This window comes from Amblyomma americanum, chromosome 4 (assembly GCF_052857255.1).
Source record: "Amblyomma americanum isolate KBUSLIRL-KWMA chromosome 4, ASM5285725v1, whole genome shotgun sequence".
NCBI lineage: Eukaryota > Metazoa > Arthropoda > Arachnida > Ixodida > Ixodidae > Amblyomma > Amblyomma americanum.
This window is the reverse complement of record NC_135500.1, coordinates 136,564,328-136,587,957: the sequence shown is the minus strand read 5'-3', so window position 1 is coordinate 136,587,957 and position 23,630 is coordinate 136,564,328. Positions and strand designations below refer to the sequence as shown.

Genomic DNA, 23,630 nt, shown 5'->3' with positions numbered 1-23,630 from the left:
GTAATTAATCTTTTAAAAGATATATATAGAGGTAACAGAGTGCTCATAAAATGGGAAAAAAATGTATCAGGGCCTGTAGAGATACAGCGGGGGCTTAGACAAGGATGTCCTCTGTCCCCTTTGTTGTTCATGTTGTACCTGCAAGGTTTGGAAGCCAAGCTAGAGGGGAGTGGACTAGGCTTCAACCTATCTTTTTTCAAGCAAGGGGAATTGATTAAACAGACATTACCGGGACTAATATACGCGGACGATATAGTGATAATGGCTGACAACAAGGAAGACCTGCAGAAGTTGTTAGACATATGCAGTACAGAGCGAGATAGATTAGGCTTCAAGTATAGTAAGGAAAAATCTGCAGTCATGATATTTAATGAAGAGGGCGGCGAACATACAATACAGGAGTTCGTGCTAAAAGTAGTAAATGAGTACAAGTATCTTGGGGTGTGGATAAATAACAGTGTTGAGTATCTGACAGAGCATGAAAAATATGTAATGAATAAAGCTAGTAGGAATGCAGCTGTCATGAAAAATAGGGCACTGTGGAATTACAATAGGTATGAGGTGGTAAGAGGGATCTGGAAAGGGGTGATGGTCCCTAGCCTGACCTTCGGGAATGTGGTCCTGTGTATGAGGCCAGATGTTCAAGCAAGGCTGGAAATTAGGCAGCGGGGAGTAGGGAGGTTAGCTTTGGGAGCACATGGCAATACACCAAATCAGGGGGTACAGGGGGATATGGGATGGGCGTCTTTCGAGAGCAGAGAGGCTAGCAGTAAGATAGCATTTGAGGAACGATTGAGAAGGATGGAGGAAAAGCGGTGGGCTAGGAAAGTTTTCAGATACCTGTATATAAAGAATGTTGACACGAAATGGAGAAAGCAAACTAGAAAATTGACAAGCAAATATCTGGACAGCAGTAAGGGGGCAAATCAGCATTTATCGGTTAAGAAAAAGGTTAAAGGAACAGAGAGAGCGTTGTGGAAAACAGGGATGCTGACGAAATCGGCACTGGAAACATACCGGACCTTTAAACAGGAAATTGTCAAAGAAAATATCTATGATAATTGTAGGGGAAGTTCTTTGCTGTTTGAGGCCAGGACTGGAGTTTTGCGGACTAAGACGTATAGAGTCAGGTACCAGGAGATAGACACTTTGTGCATTGCGTGCGGAGAGGAGGAGGAAACGGCTGAACACTTGATACTTTTCTGTAAAGGGCTTCACCCTACAGTGGAAGGTAGCGGGGCTGACTTACCCAAGGCATTGGGGTTTAGGGATAGTGAAGGGAAAGTGGATTTTAAGAGGTTAGAAGTAACCAAGCGAAGGTTATCTGATTGGTGGCTAAAAGCAAGACAGGAGTAAAATTTCACAAGACATGGCTAGGTGGCTTGAGCCACCGCCCGATGTAAAGGGTTCAGCCGTATCCATCCATCCATCCATCCATCGAAAGACGCGGGCAACGCGGGTTCGATCGCGGCCGCGGCGGTCGAATTTCGATGGAGGCGAAATTCTAGAGGCCCGTGTGCTGTGCGATGTCAGTGCACGTTAAAGAACCTCAGGTGGTCGAAATTCCCGGAGCGCTTCACTACGGCGTCTCTCATAGCCTGAGTCGCTTTGGGACGTTAAACCCCCATAAACCAAACCAATATTCTAGTTCTGTGTAGTTACGCTGAACCCACTTAGATATGCGTACAATGCGCACATATCAACCAGTTTGACTTCAACGGCTTCAGCTACAGTTCCAGCCACTGTACTTCAGCTGCTTCAGCCTCCGCTACTCTTTCGAAAAGGCCGCGGCTGTTGCAATTTTGTATCTCAATTTTTGGCGCTTTAAAAACTAATATTATTTTATGTTTTAAAAGTATTGTTTTTATAAATATGCAAAAATTCTTCGCCAGAGTTGTTTGATTTAATTTTGGTCGAAGCCGGACCGCATATCTTAACCTCCATGCCTAGCGACCGGTTGTTATGGACGCGCTAATGGCGACTGCAATGTGCAACTCGTGGGGCGCGTTGTTGTCATAATGTGCATTTACAGCGTTGCTTGGCTCAGTTATAGCATTTGCTTTGGTAAAGCAGTCGTATGAACGTTGCTGAGACGTCTGCTTGATCGCTTGCTGAGTGTGGGTGCGATAACGACCTGCTGTATGTGCTTCGCCGTCGATCTCATGTGCACGATGCTAGGTCGGAAGCTGCAACGTTTTCTGCTCAGTGGCCGTGAAGCCTCGGCGCGAATGTTGCTACACGCAAAGTGGCTGGAATATTGTCACAAGTACTGTACAAATGCAAGATCAGTAATCCTTGGCATTGAGACGAGCTGCGACGACACGGCCGTCGGCATCGTCGACGACAATGGAAATATCCTCGGCGAAGCTGCCCATTCTCAGCTGGCGATACACATTGAGTAAGTCCATAGGTCATCCTCAGTGCGTGAGTAGGACACTGGTGCTGCTGCGTATGCTTAGTGATCCGCTGCTTCCTGAAAACCACGGAGCAAAAGCTAAACTCGGCATTCTCGGCAGATTTCGGCATTCTGATATATCAACTGCTCCCAAATGTTCCCATTTCCATCAGGATATATATGGAACTGCGGTAGTCACGTCCAGATAGAAGAATATATGTTTTTTGCTTCCAGCTGGCAAATTTACACTTCTAACTCCAGCTGGGGTATACCTTCCGCTTCCAGCTTGAAGTGTTAGTAGAAATGCCATTCCCAGCCATTCTGACTGGAAATTCAGCTATGAAAGAGCTGAAACTTGTGTCTGCATTTTAATGTGCGGTCTCATATAGTTGTTCTAATAAAGGGTAAAACAGATATGTTAATTCTTAAATATGAATGAACGTCTTCACAGGTACGGTGGCATCATTCCTCCCATCGCACGGGACATGCACAAGGAAAACATTGCTAGAGTCACTGAGGACGCTCTCCGGCATTGTGCTGTCCCAATTGAGGTACCAATAAAGCTAAGTATTACTTGGAAAAGTTGTTTAGCTTTTCAGTCATTTAAGCAACCTGTGTGCTTCTCAGACGATGCAAAAGACCGGTTACTGTTTTGAATGCCACTCTTCCGTAGGGTATAGGCTGCATTTTTTGTGTTTTCCGAAGAAGGAGTTTTATTTTGTCTTCCCAGGAAGACTTAGGCCACCTCTTTACAAAAATGTATGACTCTACAGTTGGGTTGATTGCTTTCACCTGACCCTTTAGCGTAGGAACTTTTGCTCAAGGCCGCGCATGACGTCACACCACTGTTCAGTTTTGTTGAATGTTTTCTGACCTGCTTATTGCCCATTCCTTTCCTAACTCTGGGCCCTGACTTTTGATGTAAAAAAAAATTGTAAATTTGTACAGAGCTGATATATGAAAGCTGGTGTTTGCATGAAATACTTTTGCAGTTACTAGGTTTGTTATTCAATGCGATGCAGATTAATGAGTTAGTGCCGTTTAGAGTAGCAGAAAAGAACAGCCTAATTATATCTGATTTCGCTGTTACCCCATCAAAGCTTTTGCATCTGTGCTGAATTCAAATAATGAGCAAATTTTTTGTTGCACCTGCTATGAAGAAGCACTTGGATTATTTCTTGGTAAAACTTTTATTCTCTGGGGAGGAGACAAGTTACTCAGCATTACCGTAAATTAAGTTTTCTCTGGTTTTTGGTAAGTTCACTCATGGAAACCTCTGAGATGATGCCACTGAACTTTTCATGCCTGAAAAATGAGTCTGCGGTAAAGTCACAATACCAAACTTATTTTTTAGTGCGAAAGCATTAGATGGCTCATCAACACAAAAACCCGGTGTCGCCCGAAAAGTGGCGGTGTTAAAATACTCACAATTGGTCGAAACGGTGTGATGTCATCAGAGGCGGGAAAATATGAAATGTTAACCACTAATAGTCAGTGCTAGTACTTACAACTGCACTAACTACAAAGTAGTATAATAGAATTAGAATAGAAATGTAATAGAATTAGAATATAATCGGAATACAGTTAGAATGGAATTGAAATAGAATTGGGTAGAATTGCAATGCTATCGCGTTACGCAAGGGGGAGCCGGGACATTTAATCCGATTTAATTAGGGCTATCGGCCGCACAGGATAGTAATTCGAAGTTTCTAAGAATGCCTTGAACGTGTAGAGTTCCCGCTTTAAAAATATGAGTTCAGATTCCTCTTTAGTGCACCTTTAAGTGCCGCGGTAATTTTTTCATCGAAGTACATCCTGCAGTCTGTAAAGACCAAGAAGGTGGGATCAGCAAGTTACTACGTAGTGAGTGGCAGCACTAATAACAAAACGTAATGCGCATAAATAAGTGACAATAAAACAAAGCAAGCAAAGAAAAATAAAAACTGCACGAAATTTTTCAGTACTGATTAAATTATAGTTGTGCTACAGTTGTAGAAACAGTTAGGTGAACAGCAGACAATACCATTATTACCCAGCTTTGAACATTCTAATGTTGCACAGGCTTGCTATATGCAATCTTGGAGTGCTCTCAGCGCTGACTGATTTGCGATAAAATGGCTCCTTACTGAAAATTTTTCATGCTTTTGTTTCTGAGCTTGATAAAGAAAGCTTTATAAATGGATTGGATACTGCCTTTATATTAGTATTAAAGTTGGTACACTCATTGCTTCAGTACTACACTTGTAAGCTTTCAGATATGGAAGTGCTAGTAGACATCATTTTTGCAAGCAGATCTGCGATTCACATGGGGATTTGCTCAGGATGTGTTGAAACAAATTTTTCTTGTTGCATCGAGCTAGCTTGAAACTGGAGTATGCAGAAGCAGCCTCAACTCTTGCAAAATTGTGGACTGGCTGATTTCTTAGATTAAATATAATTTTCTGGTAAAAACTCTGTCCTGCAAAAAAAAAAAAAAAATTGGCACCTAATTCAGATCTTTGCTGTTGCTTATATTCTGTGAAAAGTTTGTAACATGCCTGGCTTCTTCGTATATATTTGAAAAGGCAACTATAAACTTGGCTATTCATTACTTGCTGCTATCTGTTCTTGCCTCTGATGCGAACCCAATTGGCTGTAGGTGTGACTGCTAGAGGTGGGCTGCTTAATTTTTTTATTGTATGCTGCAAGAATATGTCACGGCAGGCCTTTTCAATTTTTAGTACTTAGTGTTCCGGTAACTAAACACAAAAAATCTCTTCCTCTCGTCTATTTCCCGTTTTTACAAGCCTCATCATAAGTAGGCACAATTATAATCCAGAAGAGCTTTTGAGTTACCGAAGCCACAAAAAGCTGCATTTTCTCACGGGTCAAACACGCCTGCAACCATTGCTCGGGTCACTTTACGTTTGCATATGTGGCCTGTGCGGCTCCTCTCTCAATTTCTCTGCATGCCTAGGCTGTTGTGAAATTGGTTCCTTTTGTGCCCTTCATGCCTTACAAGCTTCTGTGAGCATTTGTGTGGTATCGAACATAGTCCTGCAATGTAAATAAATGGGCCTGCACAATGGAGGAAGGAAACAAAGGTATGATGGATGCCCTTGTGGATATTTGTTTACATTGCAAACAGTTTGGCTTCATGAAAGATATTTACAACGCACTGTAAGATAAACCTCTGTCACAAGGTGCTTGGGACACTTGATGGAAAAGCAGAGCTGCTACATGCTGTTGTGCTCCACAGGGCAAAGCTCACTCTCCTACTTGGCTGCTGTCATTTTAGTGCCAGGAATAGCAAAGTAGTTTTGGCACACTTAGGCAGCAGCTTTGGTTGAGTGCAGAGTAGAATGGTATGTGCTGGAAGAAAAGATATTTCTTCAGAAGGTGCTGTGGAAATTGGAACAATATGGAACAAATAGAAAAGCGATAAATGATACTGGTGCTGACTTACAACTTAATTTTATTAAGAAACACATGCACAATTTTTGGCTGCAGGTTCATGACTGATTTCCTGGTTATGTTGCATGCGTTAGAAAGCAGGCGCTTTTTGGAAAAGCCAAGGCAAGTTTTGAGAGTAGCTGTAAGCTTTACTCCAGTGTAGCTGAGTCAGCTTTCCTAGGGTGCCTCGATGCCAGCGCCGCCGTTCAGGGTGGAGACAACTTCAACGGCGCCGCCATATTGAATCACGCGGGAGCAGCTGCGCTAGCGTTCGTTAAGACGCCGTTCATGCCATCGACGCGCTTCAGAGTGCTTCGACTTGAACAGTCTTTTTCGTCAGTGTCGCAATCTTTTTGCTCATAATAGCCATTTTAACTTCCAAGGGTTGAGACAGTAATTGTACGAATTAATTTTAGGGCCCCGAGTGGTCCAGGCTGAACAATTAGTGTGCCACCTGTTGGTTTGAAAAACGCGGGGTATTATTTTAAAGATCCGTTGCCGAGCAGGTGCTTGCGCTCCGTGCGAGTAGAAGAAATTGTTTTCTTTCTCTTTCTACATACCAACTTCGAGACTTTATTTGAAGTGTGTTTCATACACTTCAGGAAGGAGGCCAAAAGGCGTGGTGCCTGATGAGGGCCTTCCTCCCTGGGGGTAAGCAAACTGCACTCGGCACATACACACACAAAATAAACAAATACAATAAATGTAGCGGTCGCCATTACACTTGCTGGCATGTTAAAAGAAAAACAAAGGAAAAACTGTACAACAATGTTAAGGTATCTTCGAAGTTGTTAAGATGCGTGCTGTTGGGTTACAGGAAATTATAAAAAGGAAAAAAAAATATATACAATCATGTTGACTGTTATCAATTTATAATATGTCACAGGATGTACCGGTTAGTCATGTAGTCAACAGTGCAATCACTTTTCTCTTGTATATTTTTTGAGTTCTGCATTGATGGAGGAGGTCATGAAAATTTCTGTTTTCATTCATGTTTTCATGCTTTTTGGTTTTCAAGTCCTGCGCTTTGATAGCAGCCGCGGGTCATCAGCCGCCGCGCTGCGGTTGGTTTCGCTTTCGTCGTGCGGGCTGTTTCCGTTTGTTGTGCTCGCAAAGACTGTTCTCTGTCTGCTTTTATGCGTTGCATATTGCAATCACTCAGTTCAGCCCTTGGGCGCGGCCGGGCAGCCACCATTGACTTTAGCGCAACCACGTGACGTGACGTCACGACAGCCGGAGGAAAAGCTGGGCCCCAACTCGCGCGGTCGCGCGCGGCCGCAGCCACCACCTGACTCCCGCTCCTCCCGCTAGGGGCGCTGCGCCGGCGCGTGACGTCACGGAGGAAAAGCTGGGCCCCAACTGGCGCGGTCGCGCGCGGCCGCAGCCACCACCTGACTCCCGCTCCTCCCGCTAGGGGCGCTGCGCTATGATTGACGTCACGGCATATGTATAAAACAGCTGCGCTCCTTCGCCGGGACAGTCTTATACCCCTGTCACACGGGCATTTCGAGGGCCCTCGAACCGATAGTCTATCGACTCAAAGGCGATCGAGCGCTGCTACACGGGCAGTTTCAATGGCGATCGAGTCAATAGCCTATCGAGTCAACGGAGCAGCACGGAACTCCATCGAGATATGCAACGCATTCTTGGCTTAACCAAGCTAAGCCTGGCCTTTTTTTTAATCTTTCAAAGTGTAACTGCTAGCTGCTCGTCTGTTTATTGCTCACAGGGGTGCAATTACATTTGTTTACAGGTGGGCGCTGGTATGTAAAAACGATGCTACCCTATACTACCAACGTTGCCACTCCACCTGCGTTTTCTTTCTCGTGGCCCACGAAAACTGATTGCCACTCGTTTGCGATAGGGTAAAGGATTACTGCAAGTTTTTCACTCGTTTAATTTTTCTGACAGCCGCACAATCACCGAGCTAGTGCTCTTGCGAGCGATCATACGCAGACTTCGCTTGCACCATGAACATGCGCACCGGTTGCTCTGGTGCGACTCCTGTTTGTGAAGCCCAGTTCTACATATATTGTCTGTTGTATTTATTTTATTCGAGCCTATCTGTACTCATTAATAAACCATCCATATAAACCTACAAAGAAAGGGTGATTTTGAGGTCATTAAATAACTTCAGTAATTCTTTTCTTAAAATTTTAAATCCGAAATAAAAGTAATTGACTTTGAAAAGTCATGCTTTGTGAAAAAGAATCGACTGGAAACAGTTTAGTTTAAAAAAAAAACGAATTTTTAACGATGCCTATGCGTGCAGTTCCTATTTTGCCTGCAAAATTGGGTAGTGATGGGTTAGGCTTTTGGAAAAATAACTGCTACCTAAAAATTGAGCTTCATTACTGCTTCAGCTTCATTATTGCCCCGAGGGAAGCGAAAACATTGCAGGCCTTTAAGCGTTGACCAGGAGCACATTGGCTCACAACAGCCCGTCATGATGGCTCGGTGGACTTGAGAAGCTCGTCAGTCGTGCGGTCGAACACTCTCAAAACAGTAGAACCACCAGCGAGTTGTCCGCAGCCACTGTGCCTCGAACAATGCAAGCAACGCTGCTTGCGAGCAACTGCGCCCGCCCGCCGTGATTCAAAATGGCGTCGCAGCGAGCAAGAGGCGGCGTGGATGCGGTCAAAGATGGCACCTCCCTGAACGGCGACGCTGGCATCGAGGCACCCTAAGCTTGCCCAACTAACTTGGCATTTAATTAGGCTATTTGTTGCTGGATCTTTTATGGAGCACACAGCTTGTAACTCAAGGAACAAGTAGCCTCTGAATTCTTGTAGTGTCTTATTTTACAAGGACCACTTATGTTTCAAGCAAGGCATCCAACTACGAGCTTTATATGTCAAAAGTTACCACACATTAGCTTCGCACATGCTTCCAAAAGTGCATATGCCGAGGCTCTGTAAATCTGCCCGTACCTGGACCTTGCAGGAGATGACAGCCATTGCAGTAACAAATCGTCCTGGCATGTCACTGTCACTGCGCGTGGGAGCAGACCATGCCATTGAGCTGGCACGCAGGTACTGCAAGCCGCTTATTCCCGTACACCACATGGAGGCACATGCAACTGCTGTTCGACTCCAGCACAGGCAAGTGCCACTGCATTCAGCAAGCAAATCCTCCCGTGCCAACAACAGGGCTTTGCTGGATATCAGGTTTCAGAGTATGTGGCTAAAGAGACACACTTGTTTCTGCTGTAGCTCTGAGAGCAATTGCATTTTTCAGATGCAAGTATTGATATGACTTGCAGAGTCTTTGTCAGAAGCAAGGAGGCCAAGAAGTTCGCTTCTAAGCCATTTAATGGGCCCTTGTGGCATCCGTCAGAGTCCTAACTTTTGGAGGACAAGAGCTTCTCTCAATTTCAAAAGAGTTGCAGCTGTTCGTGACCAACCACATAAAACCACGTAACCACGTAAAAGATTCATAACCAACCACACAGCATTGTCCAGAAGAAAACCCCTTGGGCTGTATACTTTCGACAAAGGGTGTACGCATGGCTGGCTTTGAATTCTGTAACTGCTCTGAGCTGTCTAAACGTGATAGTCAAAAAGTTTAGTATAGTAGGTTTTAGTTAACATGTCTCATCTCATTTCTGATGTTTGCCTCGAGTGACAGTGCATTCCGAAAGGAACCACTTTCGTATATCAAAAGCCTTTTTTTTAGACAGTTCTCAATGTCTTGGTTATAATGTTGAGTGCATATTGCAGGGTGGACTTTCCCTACCTGGTGCTGCTGGTGTCTGGTGGCCACTGTCAGCTGGCTGTTGTGCGTGCCATTGATGATTTCTTATTGTTAGGACAAACTATTGATGATGCTCCAGGGGAGGCCATGGACAAGGTACGTATGATGCATGTATCATACATGTTGCAAGAACATGGTACAATACTCACATCGCTAACATTGTATTGCTGCTAAATAACGCAGCATCAGGAAGCTCTGTGTTACTTATATTGTGTACTTGGATTATTGTCACTACTGTCAGGTCACACCCTATAAATTCGCTTGTGGCTTTGGTATATCGGTGCCAGTTTTGTAAATTATGAATTTGAAGAAAGAATATTATTAGTCCAATGCATTTAAGGGAAGCCCCAAGGTGGAGTCAGTTGGATATGCTCATCAGCATATCCAGCTCACTCCACCTTACCATATCCAACTGAGCACAGCCGGTTGACGACTAATACTATGGTAGGACTAAGAAAAATAATTCAAAGAAAAGTGTCCCAGCCCGTGCCACTAAGCACGGGCTGGCTACTAAGGAAGGCCATAGAGCCTTCTCAGAAACTGCTTCTCGACAGAGCAGTGACTGCTGTGGACATGTAGCAGCCCAGGCTTCCAGCCGCAGACCAGCACGAATTTCCCATCGACTGTCAAGTTTCTGCAAAAGATTTCTGGCTTTCCTTTCTTCATCTGTATTCCTGTTCTCAGGTGGATTCCATTGAGCAGTTACACCCTTGCTTGAAAGACTATCACTGATTGCAGCATCACGTTCCACCTCATTGTGCACTGCAGGTTGCACGTCGACTGAAACTGCACAACCTTCCCGAGTGCCGCCTTCTCAGCGGGGGTGCAGCGATAGAATTGCTGGCACGAGGGGCCAACCCCCTTGCATTTCCATTCCCAGAGCCTATGACAGATTACCGCACCTGTGATTTCTCATTCTCAGGCTTCAAGAATTCTGTTTACAGAGAAATCCTGCGTCTTGAAAAGCAGCACGGTGAGTTAGTGACTCATCTCTCCTATATAGGATTTCATGCAGAGATTATGTGAAGTTCATCTACAACTTGTGCAAAACCCTTTTTGGGGCTCACTAGAGACTATGTGCAAAGGTACTATGGAACTTTAAAAGAGCTGACACTAGGGTGATGCCAAACTCATGCTAGACATGAAAAAGCAACTTGTACGAGTAGTGTTCATAACTTCAGAGTTGTACTGGCTGCACCGAAAGCAGTGGGGATTATTTGCAGGAAATTATTAGGGCTGCCAGCACTTCAGAAATATATCAGAGGTAAATATCAAGCTTTTCCTAAAGATGCAAGAAAACAACTGGTTCAAGCGGCACATTTACGCGTTCTTTTTTCTTTTTGTCCTCTTCGCCTTCGCAGGCATCGAGGCAGATGGCCTGGTTCCTGAACTGCGTGACGTGTGTGCATCAGCGCAGAGAGCCATGGTGCAGCACTTAGTGCGGCGCACCCACAGGGCGCTAGAGTTCTGTACACGCGAGGGCCTACTGCCACCTCTCCCTTCCGAAGAAGCCGAAATAACACAAGGGGAAGAGGCATCCCCGACGCTGGTGGTTGCAGGTGGCGTGGCATGCAACAGTGTGCTGCGAGATGCCCTTGCACAGCTGTGCAGCCACCTGGGTGCTAGATTTGTGGCGACACCGGCCAATCTCTGCTCAGACAATGGACTCATGATTGCATGGAATGGACTTGAACGCTACAGGGCTTCTGCAGTGCCAGCTGTCGGAGACCTTAGTGCATTCAGAGTTGAACCCAGGTGCATACTGGGAACAGACATCTCACAGTCAGTTGCAAAAGCGTCCATCAAGCTCAGGAAGATTAAACTTAAGATTGGCTAAAGCTCTGCAAGTGGCTTCCCTTTTTCCGAAAATTTATGCATGCATACAGCAGACTCCCCAGTTCCACCACGACCAGGTTTGAGAGATAAAGCTCTGTGGTTATACTGGGCACCCACTGGTCTTCCTGCTGGGTGCAAGCTTTCCTCTGGTCAGGGGCTTGACTCCTCTGGAGTGAAATGCTTGGGAAGTTGGGTTTTTGACCCCATCTCATGCACAACAAACACGTGTTCTTCGGCCAAGCTACCAGTTACCATTAAAATCAAATAACCATCATCATGCAGCACTTTATGTCCAGCACAGTGCCAGGTGACAACCTATTTTCCATGGATAGCAAGTAGTACAGTAGCTCCAATCTTTGGACTGTTTGAATGGCAAGGCCTTTTTTTGTGATGAGCACAAAAATGAAAATGGGATGCTGGTAGCCATACCAATGCATGTCCTTCTGCTCATATAGACCAGTTATTTTCTGCTTTTGTTCATGTAGAAGTTGCTTCAACAACCAGCTGGTCACTTCAATCATGTGTGTAATGGGGGCGTCAGCTCTGTTTTGAGAACAGTCTTCGGTAAATGTGATGTACAGCTAGAACTTGTGAACACAGACAAGATGGACCTGTAAAACAATCGCAAATTGCAGTTTCTTTTGAGAGCTGGCTAGTTTCACATTTGCACCACCTTACTACTTGCTCTCGAGGTGAGCATTATACTGATTAATGCCCATGTCATGCATGCAGTTGCAATGTTTTGCTGCAGCTATTGAACTTGGTGTTCATCCTGGTATGTTATCCAGGCATGTTATCCATCACTAAGTGGTTCCTGTGGTAAATGACACTTCATACTGCAGTAATGTTCTGTTACTGGCAAATCATTACTGCTTGCATGGTTACAAAATCTGCTACAAAAAACAGAAGCACAAAGCGGTTTTACAACACTTTTATTTAAGAAAAAAAAAAACAACACCCTTCTGCGTCCCAGTTAAGGCAAAAACAGACTAGTTGGTGATGATGGAGTAATGATGGTGGCAGTTTGTGTTACGGGTGCCTACACAACGCATGAGCTGCACTTTTGTACAAGCTCTTGGAGCGAAAAAAAAAAAAAGATTAAAAAAAAATACACCGGACGCTGAGGGCTGGGGGTAGAGAGCTTGAGAGGCTTTGTGTACAAGCCCCTCAAGGAATCGAGCAGCACGCGCTCTATTATACAGTCAGTCACATGGCACACACACACACACATAGGACAGGCAACATGGCACATCATATCGTACCTCTCTCTCTGGGGCTTAAGGAAAGGCACGCAACTCGTGTCTTGCGCTGAGTGGCCTGGTTCATATGAGGATACTTGAACATGCCTACGGTAAAGGAAACTGCTTTCCTGTGCACTCTTCTGGAGGTACGGCAGCTTGCCTATGTGACAAAGGGCCACAGCATGCAGGTTAATTGCACAGCTTGCCGACGTTCTTCTGACAAGGGCTTCAAAAGAAGAAAGAAGTCTTTTAACCCTCTCCTACATGGGTGGCCAGGCAACAGCAATAGCTTTTTCTATTCCCACACCATGCCCTGCCCCCTTGAGTGCACTCAACAGCGCCTTTGGGCACTGAGTGGGGTGTCTTCGATTACAACATATAATGAGGCCGTTCACCTAGCACTTTGAGAAGAGAATGGGAACACATGCAGAGGGCAACAAACCCGCAGATCTTTGCTTCCGTATTCCACAACTTGTACACAGCAGTAATTGATAGGCGGGCTATTGTGATGAAAAGGCATTAAACCCTGACTGCTCATTACAAAACTTTGGTTTTGGCTTGGCGCTGTGTTTGCTCGCAGCGAAAAGCAGTTGCAAAAGTGTGTTACATCTTCGGAAGCCACATTTGCTGTTGTCCCAACATCTGTGCCACCTTCGGAAGTCTCGGCTTGGGCCGGGATATGTGCAAGCCTACAAAATGTGAAAAACGTATTACTGTTTTGTTTAGGGTTGTAAATTTTCCAGCCTGCTTCAGTACATATTGGGGACAAAGCTTGGCAGAGTCAATTTGCTGCTGTCGGCACACATACGCTTCCGAAGCAGCTTCCACTTCATCCATCCCATCAATAAAAAAAGGGAGATCACATCACCTCTCATATTGGTGCTGAAGCTCTAAACACAAATGTGCTGAAATTTATATGCAATATTTATACAATCTTGCTGCTGTCAATGCAAGTAATCTTGAATTAAAATATAAGCTTTATTTTTTTTTTTGTACTCAAAGCAATCTAATGCATAAAACGAAAACGGGGGCTAGAGAGCTAAACCTGTTGCTGCACTCGTACAACACTTGCACACAAATTACTTTCCTGCATGCAGCAGCGCACCCATACACACACAAAGTCATTTGCAGGTAAGATCAGCACAATAAAAAGTGTCAACTTTCTTATGACAGACATCCTGTTGCATCATAACTAAAACCACCTAATGCTGCTGGCTACTTACAGTACTTGCAAACACTGCTGCCGAATCACAGACTTTATATTAAATAAAGATGAAAATGTTCAGAAATGTTTCATAAGTATCATGGCACCACATCTCCAGCACAGATCAAGCCTACAGCAGCCTCTGGCTAGCTGCCTTGAAAGTGACCAAAGAAATTACAAATAGTTGTCAAGACTCGGCACTACATGAACAGCCAATGCCTCAGAAAAAGGGAAAAACAATGTAACTGAATTTCTGAGCAACTATTATCACGCTATCATCATCGTTTGTCCTTTTCCTTGCATTTGATGTCTTGTAGTATGAAATCCTGAATTCCTCCACTGTTCCTTCCACTGAATGGAGGGTTGAAGCACATATAGCACAGTCACCACTGTCACTAAGCGATAACACTTGAAGGCAACAAAACAGCAAGGCCTGCTAGTCATGTGCATGACTGCGCTTGCTTACAGGCCTTGCAATGTTGAACCCAAAAGATGAAGTTGGATGCACCCGGCTTCTTGCACCCCCTTGGGCAAGACTGCAGTGCGCTGTCAAATTTCGAGTGAGCACCGCTTGGCTGACAGGTGGAACTGACATGTCAGGCCGCTGAATGTGCTGCATTACGCTTCAAGCAAGCCAAGGTGCAAGTGATGCTGCTTACACAAACTGGCCTCAATACAAATGGATGGGCAGATTACTGACGATGCACAGTGCTCCAAACTGTTGGAGTTGCCAAGACGCAAAAGAACCGATGTCAGCCAGGACATGGAAATAAAGGAAGAAAACTCAATGTGCGATGGCTGTGATTTATGATGGCGGATGATGATGATGAAGTTGTGGTATGCTGAGGGAACACACCATCATTCACAAAGTAAATGATGAGCCAGTCGCATGGGCAGCAACGACATGCAAAGGCAGCAGCTTTTTAAGCACCCTGACGAGGTTATAAGAAGCATGTCAGTAACAGAGGCTGAGTGCAGCATTTTCTTGTGGAGACAGCAGGGACTTGTACAGTCAGCAGAGACACAACCTTTCGTTTCTGTGTTTAAAAAATTGGAGCTGTACAGATGCATGCAGCAAAATGAACGAGTCAAATTTGTGCAGCCTATTCAACACAGGGCAAGTTGCAACAGCTGCAACACTTCAGGAATTCGAGTAAGAGGGAGCAGCAATTTAAAACTGGAAATACGACATGAACTTTAGCCTAAGAAGTGCCAAAGCAGCACAGAGGATTAGGACATAATTACGTCGATGATGACCCGCGTGACACCAACTCATGTGTCCAGTTGGCCTAGCAAAACACAAATGAGACAAATCATCCGTGCATGCAATAATGTTTCTCGCACAAATTTCACTCTTGACAGAATGCGCGAATATTCATCGCAGTGCATGCTCCTCACACTCATCGCAATGCAGACATCACAGGCCAATTTCCATTGTCCTTAAGTGGCCGTGTTATTATGAGCCATGCATTGCGGACTGGTGAAGGCACACACACAGACAAGCACCAGCTAGCAATCGTTCACAATGTGTGGCAGAACTGTTCAGCGAGACAAGATATGGAAAGCAAGCCTCTACAAAGCCTGCACCACATCGGCACTTCCTGCAGTCTGCTCCCCCCCCACCCCCCACCCCACCCCCCTTTTTTTTGCCTGTTGAAACAGATGGCTGACAACCCAAGACATCCGAGCCGATACACCACCGTGTTAAGGGTGTTCCTTGTGGCATCGCACAGCCACTACAGTTAGTCTCACAGGCACTTCTGGAGCGTGGAGAGACGTCGCAACACCGTCCACATTCGCGCGACTAAAGGCGAGTTCACGAGTAGCAGCACTGGCGACAGGTGAAGACATGCTTGCACACATGTCAAGCGCATCGCGGGATGCCGCTCCCTGCACTGCTCTATGTCCTTTAGCACAACGCTCGGGGGTGCTGCTTTTCCCATTTTTTTTTTCTACGCCGGGAAATGGCAGTGACAGACCACGTGGGCAAGGCTGCACAGTTCAGTCCTTGCTGTCTGAGCCCGACTCAGAGTCGTCGTCATCGTCGTCGCTGCTGTCCGAGCTGCTGTCACTGTCGCTTTCGCTACTGTCGTCATCGTCTTCCTCTTCGTGGTTCTCATTGGGTTCAACCTGAGCAGAAGAGTTCAACAAACATACCGTCACATTCTGCACCAGTGAAAGAACCGCTTGTTCTGGCACTGCGACACAGTGCATGCACAAAACAGCTGGTCTGTGCTGCATGCTCATGCCAAGAAGAAAATTACAAACATAAAAAGGAACTCCACACGGTTAAAGGGAACTAGCAACAGTTCAACATTCCATCATAACTGCCATGGATGAGCCTGCTGACACGTAGTTCATCAATGCAACAAATGTGCCACTAATAATGAAGTTCACAGTTAATTTGCACCTTCACCTTTCACTTGCTGTAGAGTCAAACCCCGATACAACGAATGCCACTACAGTGAAATTTCTACCACAACGAGGTTTTTCCGATTCCCCGTCGGCAAGCCATACAAGGCAATGCAATTATTCCCTCCCCCACAACAAACAATTTTCGGAGCGAGGCTCCGCTTCAATAAAATTTTTCCGCGCAAGCGGCTTATCTTTTTTTTTTTTGACGCATTCACATACGCCCGTATATCTCCTTGGGTTTTACCAAAAACTGCTGACGAAAAAATTTTGCACCTTAAATAGCACAGGTGACATTCCCTGCGGAATAGGAAGTAATGTGCAGACTTGCATGCATAAAGGTGGAATGCGGCACACGACTGCTTGAAACGATTTTGCCAATGGCTCAGACTCCACGCAAGCAAACCGTGGTTGTTGGTGCAAGGCGGCTTTCGGCTTTTAAAGCGAAAGTTCTACTTCACGATCAAAGCTGCAAAAACCGGGGCATCGCTGAAGTCTTGACCTTGAATAAATAAATATTGCGGCGACATGGATTCGAATCTGTGGTGGCGCCAACAGATCAGCTTCGTTGGTCACTGCACGAGAGCACTATGCTATTGCCGCAGCCAATCATGCCCCGTGCTAAAATGCAACACACTGTTGCACTGTGCACTGCACATTGCCGTCGTCGTCAACTTCATTAGCTGCAGCGCGAAGAGATCAGATCAGCTTAACCCGAGTCCAATATCGTCACCAGATGTGCCGACAACCCAGCAAAGCAAAACCCTGAGCCAATCAGGCTAAGCACATGCTTCTGCACGTCTATTCGGTTTAACTATGTTAAAGGGGCTGTGAAGGGGGCTCTAATAAAGTTGCGGCATGCCTGGAATATTCAAGCACAACGCCTCAGGAATAGTGTCCAGCAAGAATTTTTTAAATGCGCTTTGTAGAAGCTGAGTTATCCGCTTTGTAGAAGCTGAGTTATCTGTAGTTAAAATTTGAATTTCAGCGTCTTCGTGCCTTTCCCTCTCCTCTCGTCACTTTTTGCACGCTGGAAGGTAGGCGCTTTTTTGCCGACCCTCCCTCTGGGAGCGGAGCTTCCCGACCCGCCAGAGCTAAGCAGCTTATTGGCCGCGGCCACGGCAGCTGCCTGACGTCTGAAAAAATCTAACCAATGGCCTCCTCTAACCTTGTCTACGCAGATGCGGGGGACGGAGGAGGGTGCGGGCATGAAAAAGTAGCCGGGAAGGGCTCGCCAACTTTGACGCGCGATTGTGGGTCGTCTGCTGCGTGTAGAAGAGTATTATTTGGCTCCGGTTTTCTTGGCAACACAGTGCAGTGATTAAGTGAGTTAACGTGCTCTCCTCGGAAGGCGTTTCAGAGCCCCTTTAAAGCCCCACCATTTTTCGCTCCCTTCCCTGACGAAGGCATAATGGCATAGCATAGGCATAGTGTTCATTTCAGTTTAAAGCTACCATGTCAAAGGAAACCAGAGGAAATGTTAAACGCTTTATGAAAAGCAGTAGCTAGCTCTAAAGCGCTTTTTCCGAAGCTTCATCACGGAGCACGTTAGGCCTAGCAACACCGATTGACGCAGAACAATCTACTGTTGTCCGGCGCGCCTGTGGGCGGCACGTCGTTGTAGGCAGCCTGCCGCTGGCTAGGGTGCACGCTAGTCTCGCATTTGTGTTGCAGGCGAGCACCATGATAATGTTTTTTTTATGGCTTTTTTTTCCTGTCTGGCACACCTGGGCACTGATCTAGCTAGTATAGGCACTGGGTGCGACGGTGGTTCTAGGCGGAGACTGAACAGAACGACACCGGCTTGTTTGCACCGTGCACCTCAAAACATCTTCGAAGAATCGGAGCAACCACATTTCTAGCACCTTATCTAAAGCACTGATTTCGAGGCGCACAAGTACCTAGTCCACTCCGAAATGCCCCAAGGCAGCGCGATCCCAGTAAGGGTGCTTCGCAGGATGAAAGCAGGGACGCTTTTGAAACATGTACGGAAAAAAATCATTCTCAGAGCAAATTTAGCGGGTGCGTTTGTTATGCGAACATGTCCATTGTCCAAGATTTCCAGAGTACCAAGAAAATCTCGCCACAGCGCTGATTTTGAAACTGCAAAAGACCGAAGCTGACAGATTTTTGGAAAACAATCAGTGTTCATTAACTATCCAGTCCAATCTGTCAATGTTCTGGCCCCATTTCATGACAACGAAACTTCCGCTTCATAAAAGTTTTCGCAGGTCCTGTGAATTTCGTTGAAGCGAGATTTGACTTTAATTACTGGCTCTTCCTGCCCAATACCTTAGATACAAAAGCTCACTAGACACCATGTGTCGTGCTTTCAAAATTTCATTCCAAAGACACAAAACAGCAATGCAGTTACTTGAATTTGACAACACAATGCTGCACTCAGGAACAATAATAACAGGCAGGGCCCTTAACATTTTGCAATACAAAGCTTTAATCTTTGCGGTCAGATTAAAGCACAAAATTCTACAGGAGCATAGCACACCTAAAATAAATACGAAAATTTATTTTTGAAACATGCCTTGCACACTCCAAATGTGCCTTCATTAAAACAGAAGGTGGCTGTTGTTATTCAGCATCAGGTACTGCTTGGTATCCTCTTCACTCGAGAGTGGTGCTTGTTTGGCACGATGCCCCCGTAGCAACTGAACATCATCTCCGATGGAGCCCCAGTACATAATTCTGCACCTCCCTGGGGGCCGCATGAGCACCACGAAAATGGCACCCACCTGCTCCTCACTTAGGCTCCCATACTGTGGCTAAAGGTTAGTTCACACGTAAGCGACCGAGTGATTGAGCGGTGCGTTGCAGCGAAAATTTCCAACTTGTTGGAACCTCGCCGCGACGACTCAAAACAGGTTTCTGCGCCGCGGCGGCAGGATTTGCTAGCAGTTTTGCTTGCATGTGAAACAGGCTAACACAAAAAGCCCCCATTTAGAACAGAAGCTGGTTGTTGCTTGAAATTGGGAGGTTTTCTACCACTATTGCTTGCCATGAAGAAGGGCTCCAGTACCACAATTTTTCCCATAGTCTTGTTTCAAACCTGCTGGTGTTGCACACACATTGCTTAATGCACTGAATAGAGTCAAGTGTTTCAAGGCATTTGGTAGAACTTTGTTCACACTGAATTCTAGCTTTCACAACAATTCAGATGATTAACTCACAAGTGGCACTTTGCACACAATTGTGTACATTATGAATTCAGAACTTTTTTTTTTTTCTGGGAGCGTTCAGCAACCAGCACCGATATATTTGTTTCGGATGGATTTAGCACCCTTTATACCCTCAAAAGAGTGCTTTTTGAGGTCGACTAGCAAAGGAAGTAAATAATTCTCAAAACAAGAGCTTGGTAGCAAACCCACTGCCATCTCCGTGCAGACAGGTTTTGTCATCTGTAATGATCTTTTTTTTTCCGCATTTCTAATTTGGATATTTGATATGAACAGTATGGATCCCTTAACCCCAGAGTACTCATTCAGCAAATTCTAGAGTTCGGAACTTACAATTTCTATCCATTGCGATACTTTCAACAAAGCACTGCACATGCCCATAAAAGCAAGCCACACTGTCTTTTTGGAGGCAGGAATAATTCATTCTGAGAGAGAAATAAAATTTTTGAAGAGGACTGGCGAGCAGTGCTTGAAAGGGTAAAATAATAACATTCTTACTGTTCCCATGTTTGTGTTGATGCCCACAGCAACAAGAAAAGTAACCATCTAACATAGATATCTATTAAAAATGCTCAATTGCACAATTTTTTTCTAGGTATCAAAGAAAGCTCAGTGCCCTAATAATAACCATAATAATAACATCTTTATTTCAGGTACCCAGGAACAGCACTAGGTGTGAGTACTGGCACACCACAGACAAACAATATAACTAACGTTAGTAATAATAATTATAACAAAAAAAATATCTTTATTCACATGCAATGGCCTTCATATCACTTCCAACTGCACGATTAAGCCAGGCCCACCTTGACCACCGCCGCTGCTGCTGCTGCCACTGGCAAGCTCGGTGCTTCCTCTTTTTTGGTGGCAGGTGTCTGCTGCTTTTTGGGAATCACAGCCGGTGGCTGCTTGGGCACTGCCGCCGCCAACGCGGGGGCCGATGGCTCGTCGGCGTCGGAGTCGTCGCTGCTCGAAGAGTCTGATGAGCCCGACTCGGACTCTTCCTCCTCCTCTTCTTCTTCCGAACTTGAGTCCGAGTCGTCGTCCTCAGACTTGACTGCCTTCTCCCCGGCACCTTCCTCCTCGCCATCCTCCTCCTCCTCTTCCTCGTCGTCGTCCTCATCTTCATCGGAGGATTCTTCAGAGCTGCTCTCTTCCGATGTCGCATCCTCCTCCTGAGAACCGCAATTCAATAAATGCAATGAACAGGCCACGATCGGCACATGCTGCTCTCCAGTTCTGTCTCATACAGAAGTGGAGAGCCGGGAGCAATAAACGGAGCACGAAATGCAGGGCAAGGCTTCCTGCTAACCGCTTATCACTTATCTGCTTTTGAGAAGGGCTGATAAGTGATTAGACAAATTTTTGTTCCCAGCTGCATCAGCTTGACAGCTACACTGGAATGCTGCTCTGGTGTACAAGTGCCCAGAGCCTCTATTGGCATTTTTCTCAATTTGTAACGTGCAGTGCATCAACGGGTTTGCCGTCGTGCACAACTAATTCCATTCTGAAACTGTAGGAGCAAACCTCATCTTTGAGCTTGAACCCCACCAATGTCCACATTAACTCTTTTCTTACTGCAAAAATTACAGATTTTAAGTGTCTTATAATGCAAATTATTTCTTCAAGAAACGCTAAATGCACTGTGCACTGTAATACATCAAACTGTAGCTTACTGATTATACTTCTGAACTTCTTGAAAAAAAAAAGCAAAAAATGCCAGAGTAGTGTGTGCAAAACTCAAAAATTTATTGGTTAAATATGCTGGTAACACAAAAATAGAATACAAGTAAAACGGAAATATACCACTGCACTGAGCCAGAAGTTGATTAAAACAAGATTAAAATATACAAAATGTTGCATGTATTCTTAGCTACAATTCTTGTGATTTTCAGCTGCGCACATAATGCACTGCACTTTCCGTGGCCTTTCAAGTTAGGGACTACGATGACCGCTGTTCCGCTAGAGAATGCAGTCGTGTGAGGACTAGAAGTGGAGGTAGATATGGGACGTGCTGCACATTACACTTGTTCCGAGTTCAAATCCATTTTTTGTAGCACAGCTTGCGGTTCCTCCTTTTCTCCATTTTTTTTTTTTGGTGAGTAGCGAATGGGTTCTATGGGTGGAATGGCGGCGTGGCCATCCTTGATATCATAATAAAAAATCTGCTGGTGCACTTGGTAAAATATTATGGCAGTATGTTACGATGACCCTGAAGCACCAAAAAAAAAAAACATTCTCATCATTTACAATTCAAGTGCACCATACAAAATATTACATGAACAGTAAAACAAAACACATGCGAGCAGTGCTGTTGTCCCGGGCCTCTCAGACGAAGTCTTGCAATCGAAGCTGAAATCTGACCATTCCAAGTGGTTGTCTAACTCATCACTGCTGCTCAAAAAAGACAGCACAAGAACCTACAAAAGTGCTCAGTGTAGCTTTTTGCCTTTTAGGAGCACGTGGTGAAACGAATGCCATGAACGGCGACCAGCAGACTATGTCCGGCCAAAGTTTCATTTTTCACCTTGCCTCCTTCTGTCAGAAAAAAAAAAAAAAACATACTGAAACCAAAGAGAGAGTGTTATAGAAGCAAACTAGATGGCGCAGCTTGTCCAGGAGCACCTTCTTGAATTTTTGGCGGCAGGTTTAAGACGTCAGTCATATATGACTGATGGCGTATAGTGCGGTAAGGAAAGGGTTAAAAGGGCAACACCTTAGGATTTTTTAACGCTCCAAGTTAATTAGTGCATAATATTTCTTATACCTTCCTGTCTTAGTTCCAAAAAATAGTTTTTTTCAATCGTAACGAAAACAATTATAAAACAGCAAAAACGAGAAGGCCGAGACCAAAACTCGCTTTCGAACAAAGTATGAAGTCATGGACACTGTCACAAAACCTCTTGCGTGCACGCTGATTGGCTAAACCGGCAGCTGTAATTGACAGCACCGACAAATCTTCGTCTGAAATGGCCAAAAAAAAGCTTGAAGTCTTTCCCTTCAGCAAAAACAAGAGTGAGTATTTGTGGGCGTGCAGCTCGTGACTCCACACACGCAAAATTGCCCGTTGAAATGGCTCCGACTGAGTCCGTGAAATGGGAAAATCTGAAATTCGTTTGCACTGAAGGTGACACCCGGCTGTGAAAACTGGCACAAAGGATCAGAAGACTGCGGAGAACGTAACATGAAAATTTGAGTTAAACATGGGAGTCGAAAAAACGTGGGAGTTGCCCTTCAACAATGGCCTGCAGTGTTACACTCATCGCTGTATGATTATGCTGCTCGAGCCATACTAGCGCCATTCGGTGGATGTTTTCATCATTAGCAAGCCATGTACTTGAAGCCAAGGCATACTGTGCAGATGTGTGTGCTATGCACACGCACGAAATAGATGTTACCTTGACCTTGACATCGTCATCAGCAGCTGCGGCGGCCTTGCGTCTCTTCTCTTTGCGTGTGGCAGCTGCCTTGATCGCGCCGCCCTTGCGCTTGGCCTTCATTCTGGCTCGCCGTGCATCGTACTCGAGCCGGTCCTCAGGACTGAGCCCCTGCACACAACACAGATAGGGGAAAATAAAAAAAAAGAAGAAAAGCAACAGCTGAAGTACTGGTACCTAATGCAAGTGTTAAAAAAAAAAAATCCACCACACTGCTATGAACTGAATGAAGCTAAAAAGAAAAAAAAATCTGAAACGTGAAAGGACAATGCACACTTACAGGTGAGGCGCAAACTTGTAACTAAGTATAAATGTCTAATGTGTGGCTGCATGCCTTCACACATGTGATAACTATAAGAGAGAAAGAAGAAAAAGTAAGAAATATGAAAAATGAAATTTATATATATATATAAGATGAGTGAAGAAAGCTGGGCGGGTTGGTATATACAGTCAAACCAGGTTACAACGGAACCCTGGTAGCGCGAATTATGCTTTATATCGAACACTCGAAGCTGTCTTAGCATTATTCATGTGAAATGTGCTTTCTATAACGAACTGTACATTGCATATAGTGAACATGAGAACGCAGTCGACGAACACCCACAGGCGCCGCGCGCCGGCTCCCGGGATGCCTCAATGTGCCCGCTCCCTCGCCTGCTCCCTTCCCCCGGTGCCATGGCGCCGGTTGAGAAAGAAAGAAAGAAAAAAAAATGACTACCAACAGTGATAAAA

At 45.2% G+C, this 23,630-nt stretch overlaps 2 protein-coding genes across 2 annotated transcripts in view; one reads left to right on the top strand and one right to left on the bottom strand.

Moving 5' to 3' along the window:
• The first annotated feature begins 1,959 nt into the window (after positions 1–1,959).
• On the top strand, positions 1,960–11,422 carry Tcs4 (Threonyl-carbamoyl synthesis 4). The gene is made up of 6 exons (XM_077661785.1): positions 1,960–2,398; positions 2,847–2,946; positions 8,771–8,928; positions 9,547–9,676; positions 10,349–10,553; positions 10,942–11,422. Exons 1-6 carry the CDS (start codon positions 2,142–2,144, stop codon positions 11,415–11,417), a joined length of 1,326 nt encoding a protein of 441 aa, XP_077517911.1. The 5' UTR covers positions 1,960–2,141; the 3' UTR covers positions 11,418–11,422.
• A 909-nt stretch (positions 11,423–12,331) lies between these two features.
• The window catches only part of LOC144128405 (nucleolar transcription factor 1-A-like), a 47,319-nt gene continuing 36,020 nt past the window's right edge, over positions 12,332–23,630 (bottom strand). Inside the window, exons 13-15 of the mRNA XM_077661784.1 lie at positions 22,860–23,009; positions 20,268–20,636; positions 12,332–15,991 (exon numbers count right to left, since the gene is read on the bottom strand). Of these exons, the coding sequence (XP_077517910.1) occupies positions 15,863–15,991; positions 20,268–20,636; positions 22,860–23,009 (648 nt within the window). The 3' untranslated portion in view covers positions 12,332–15,862. The remainder of the gene's footprint in view (positions 15,992–20,267; positions 20,637–22,859; positions 23,010–23,630) is intronic.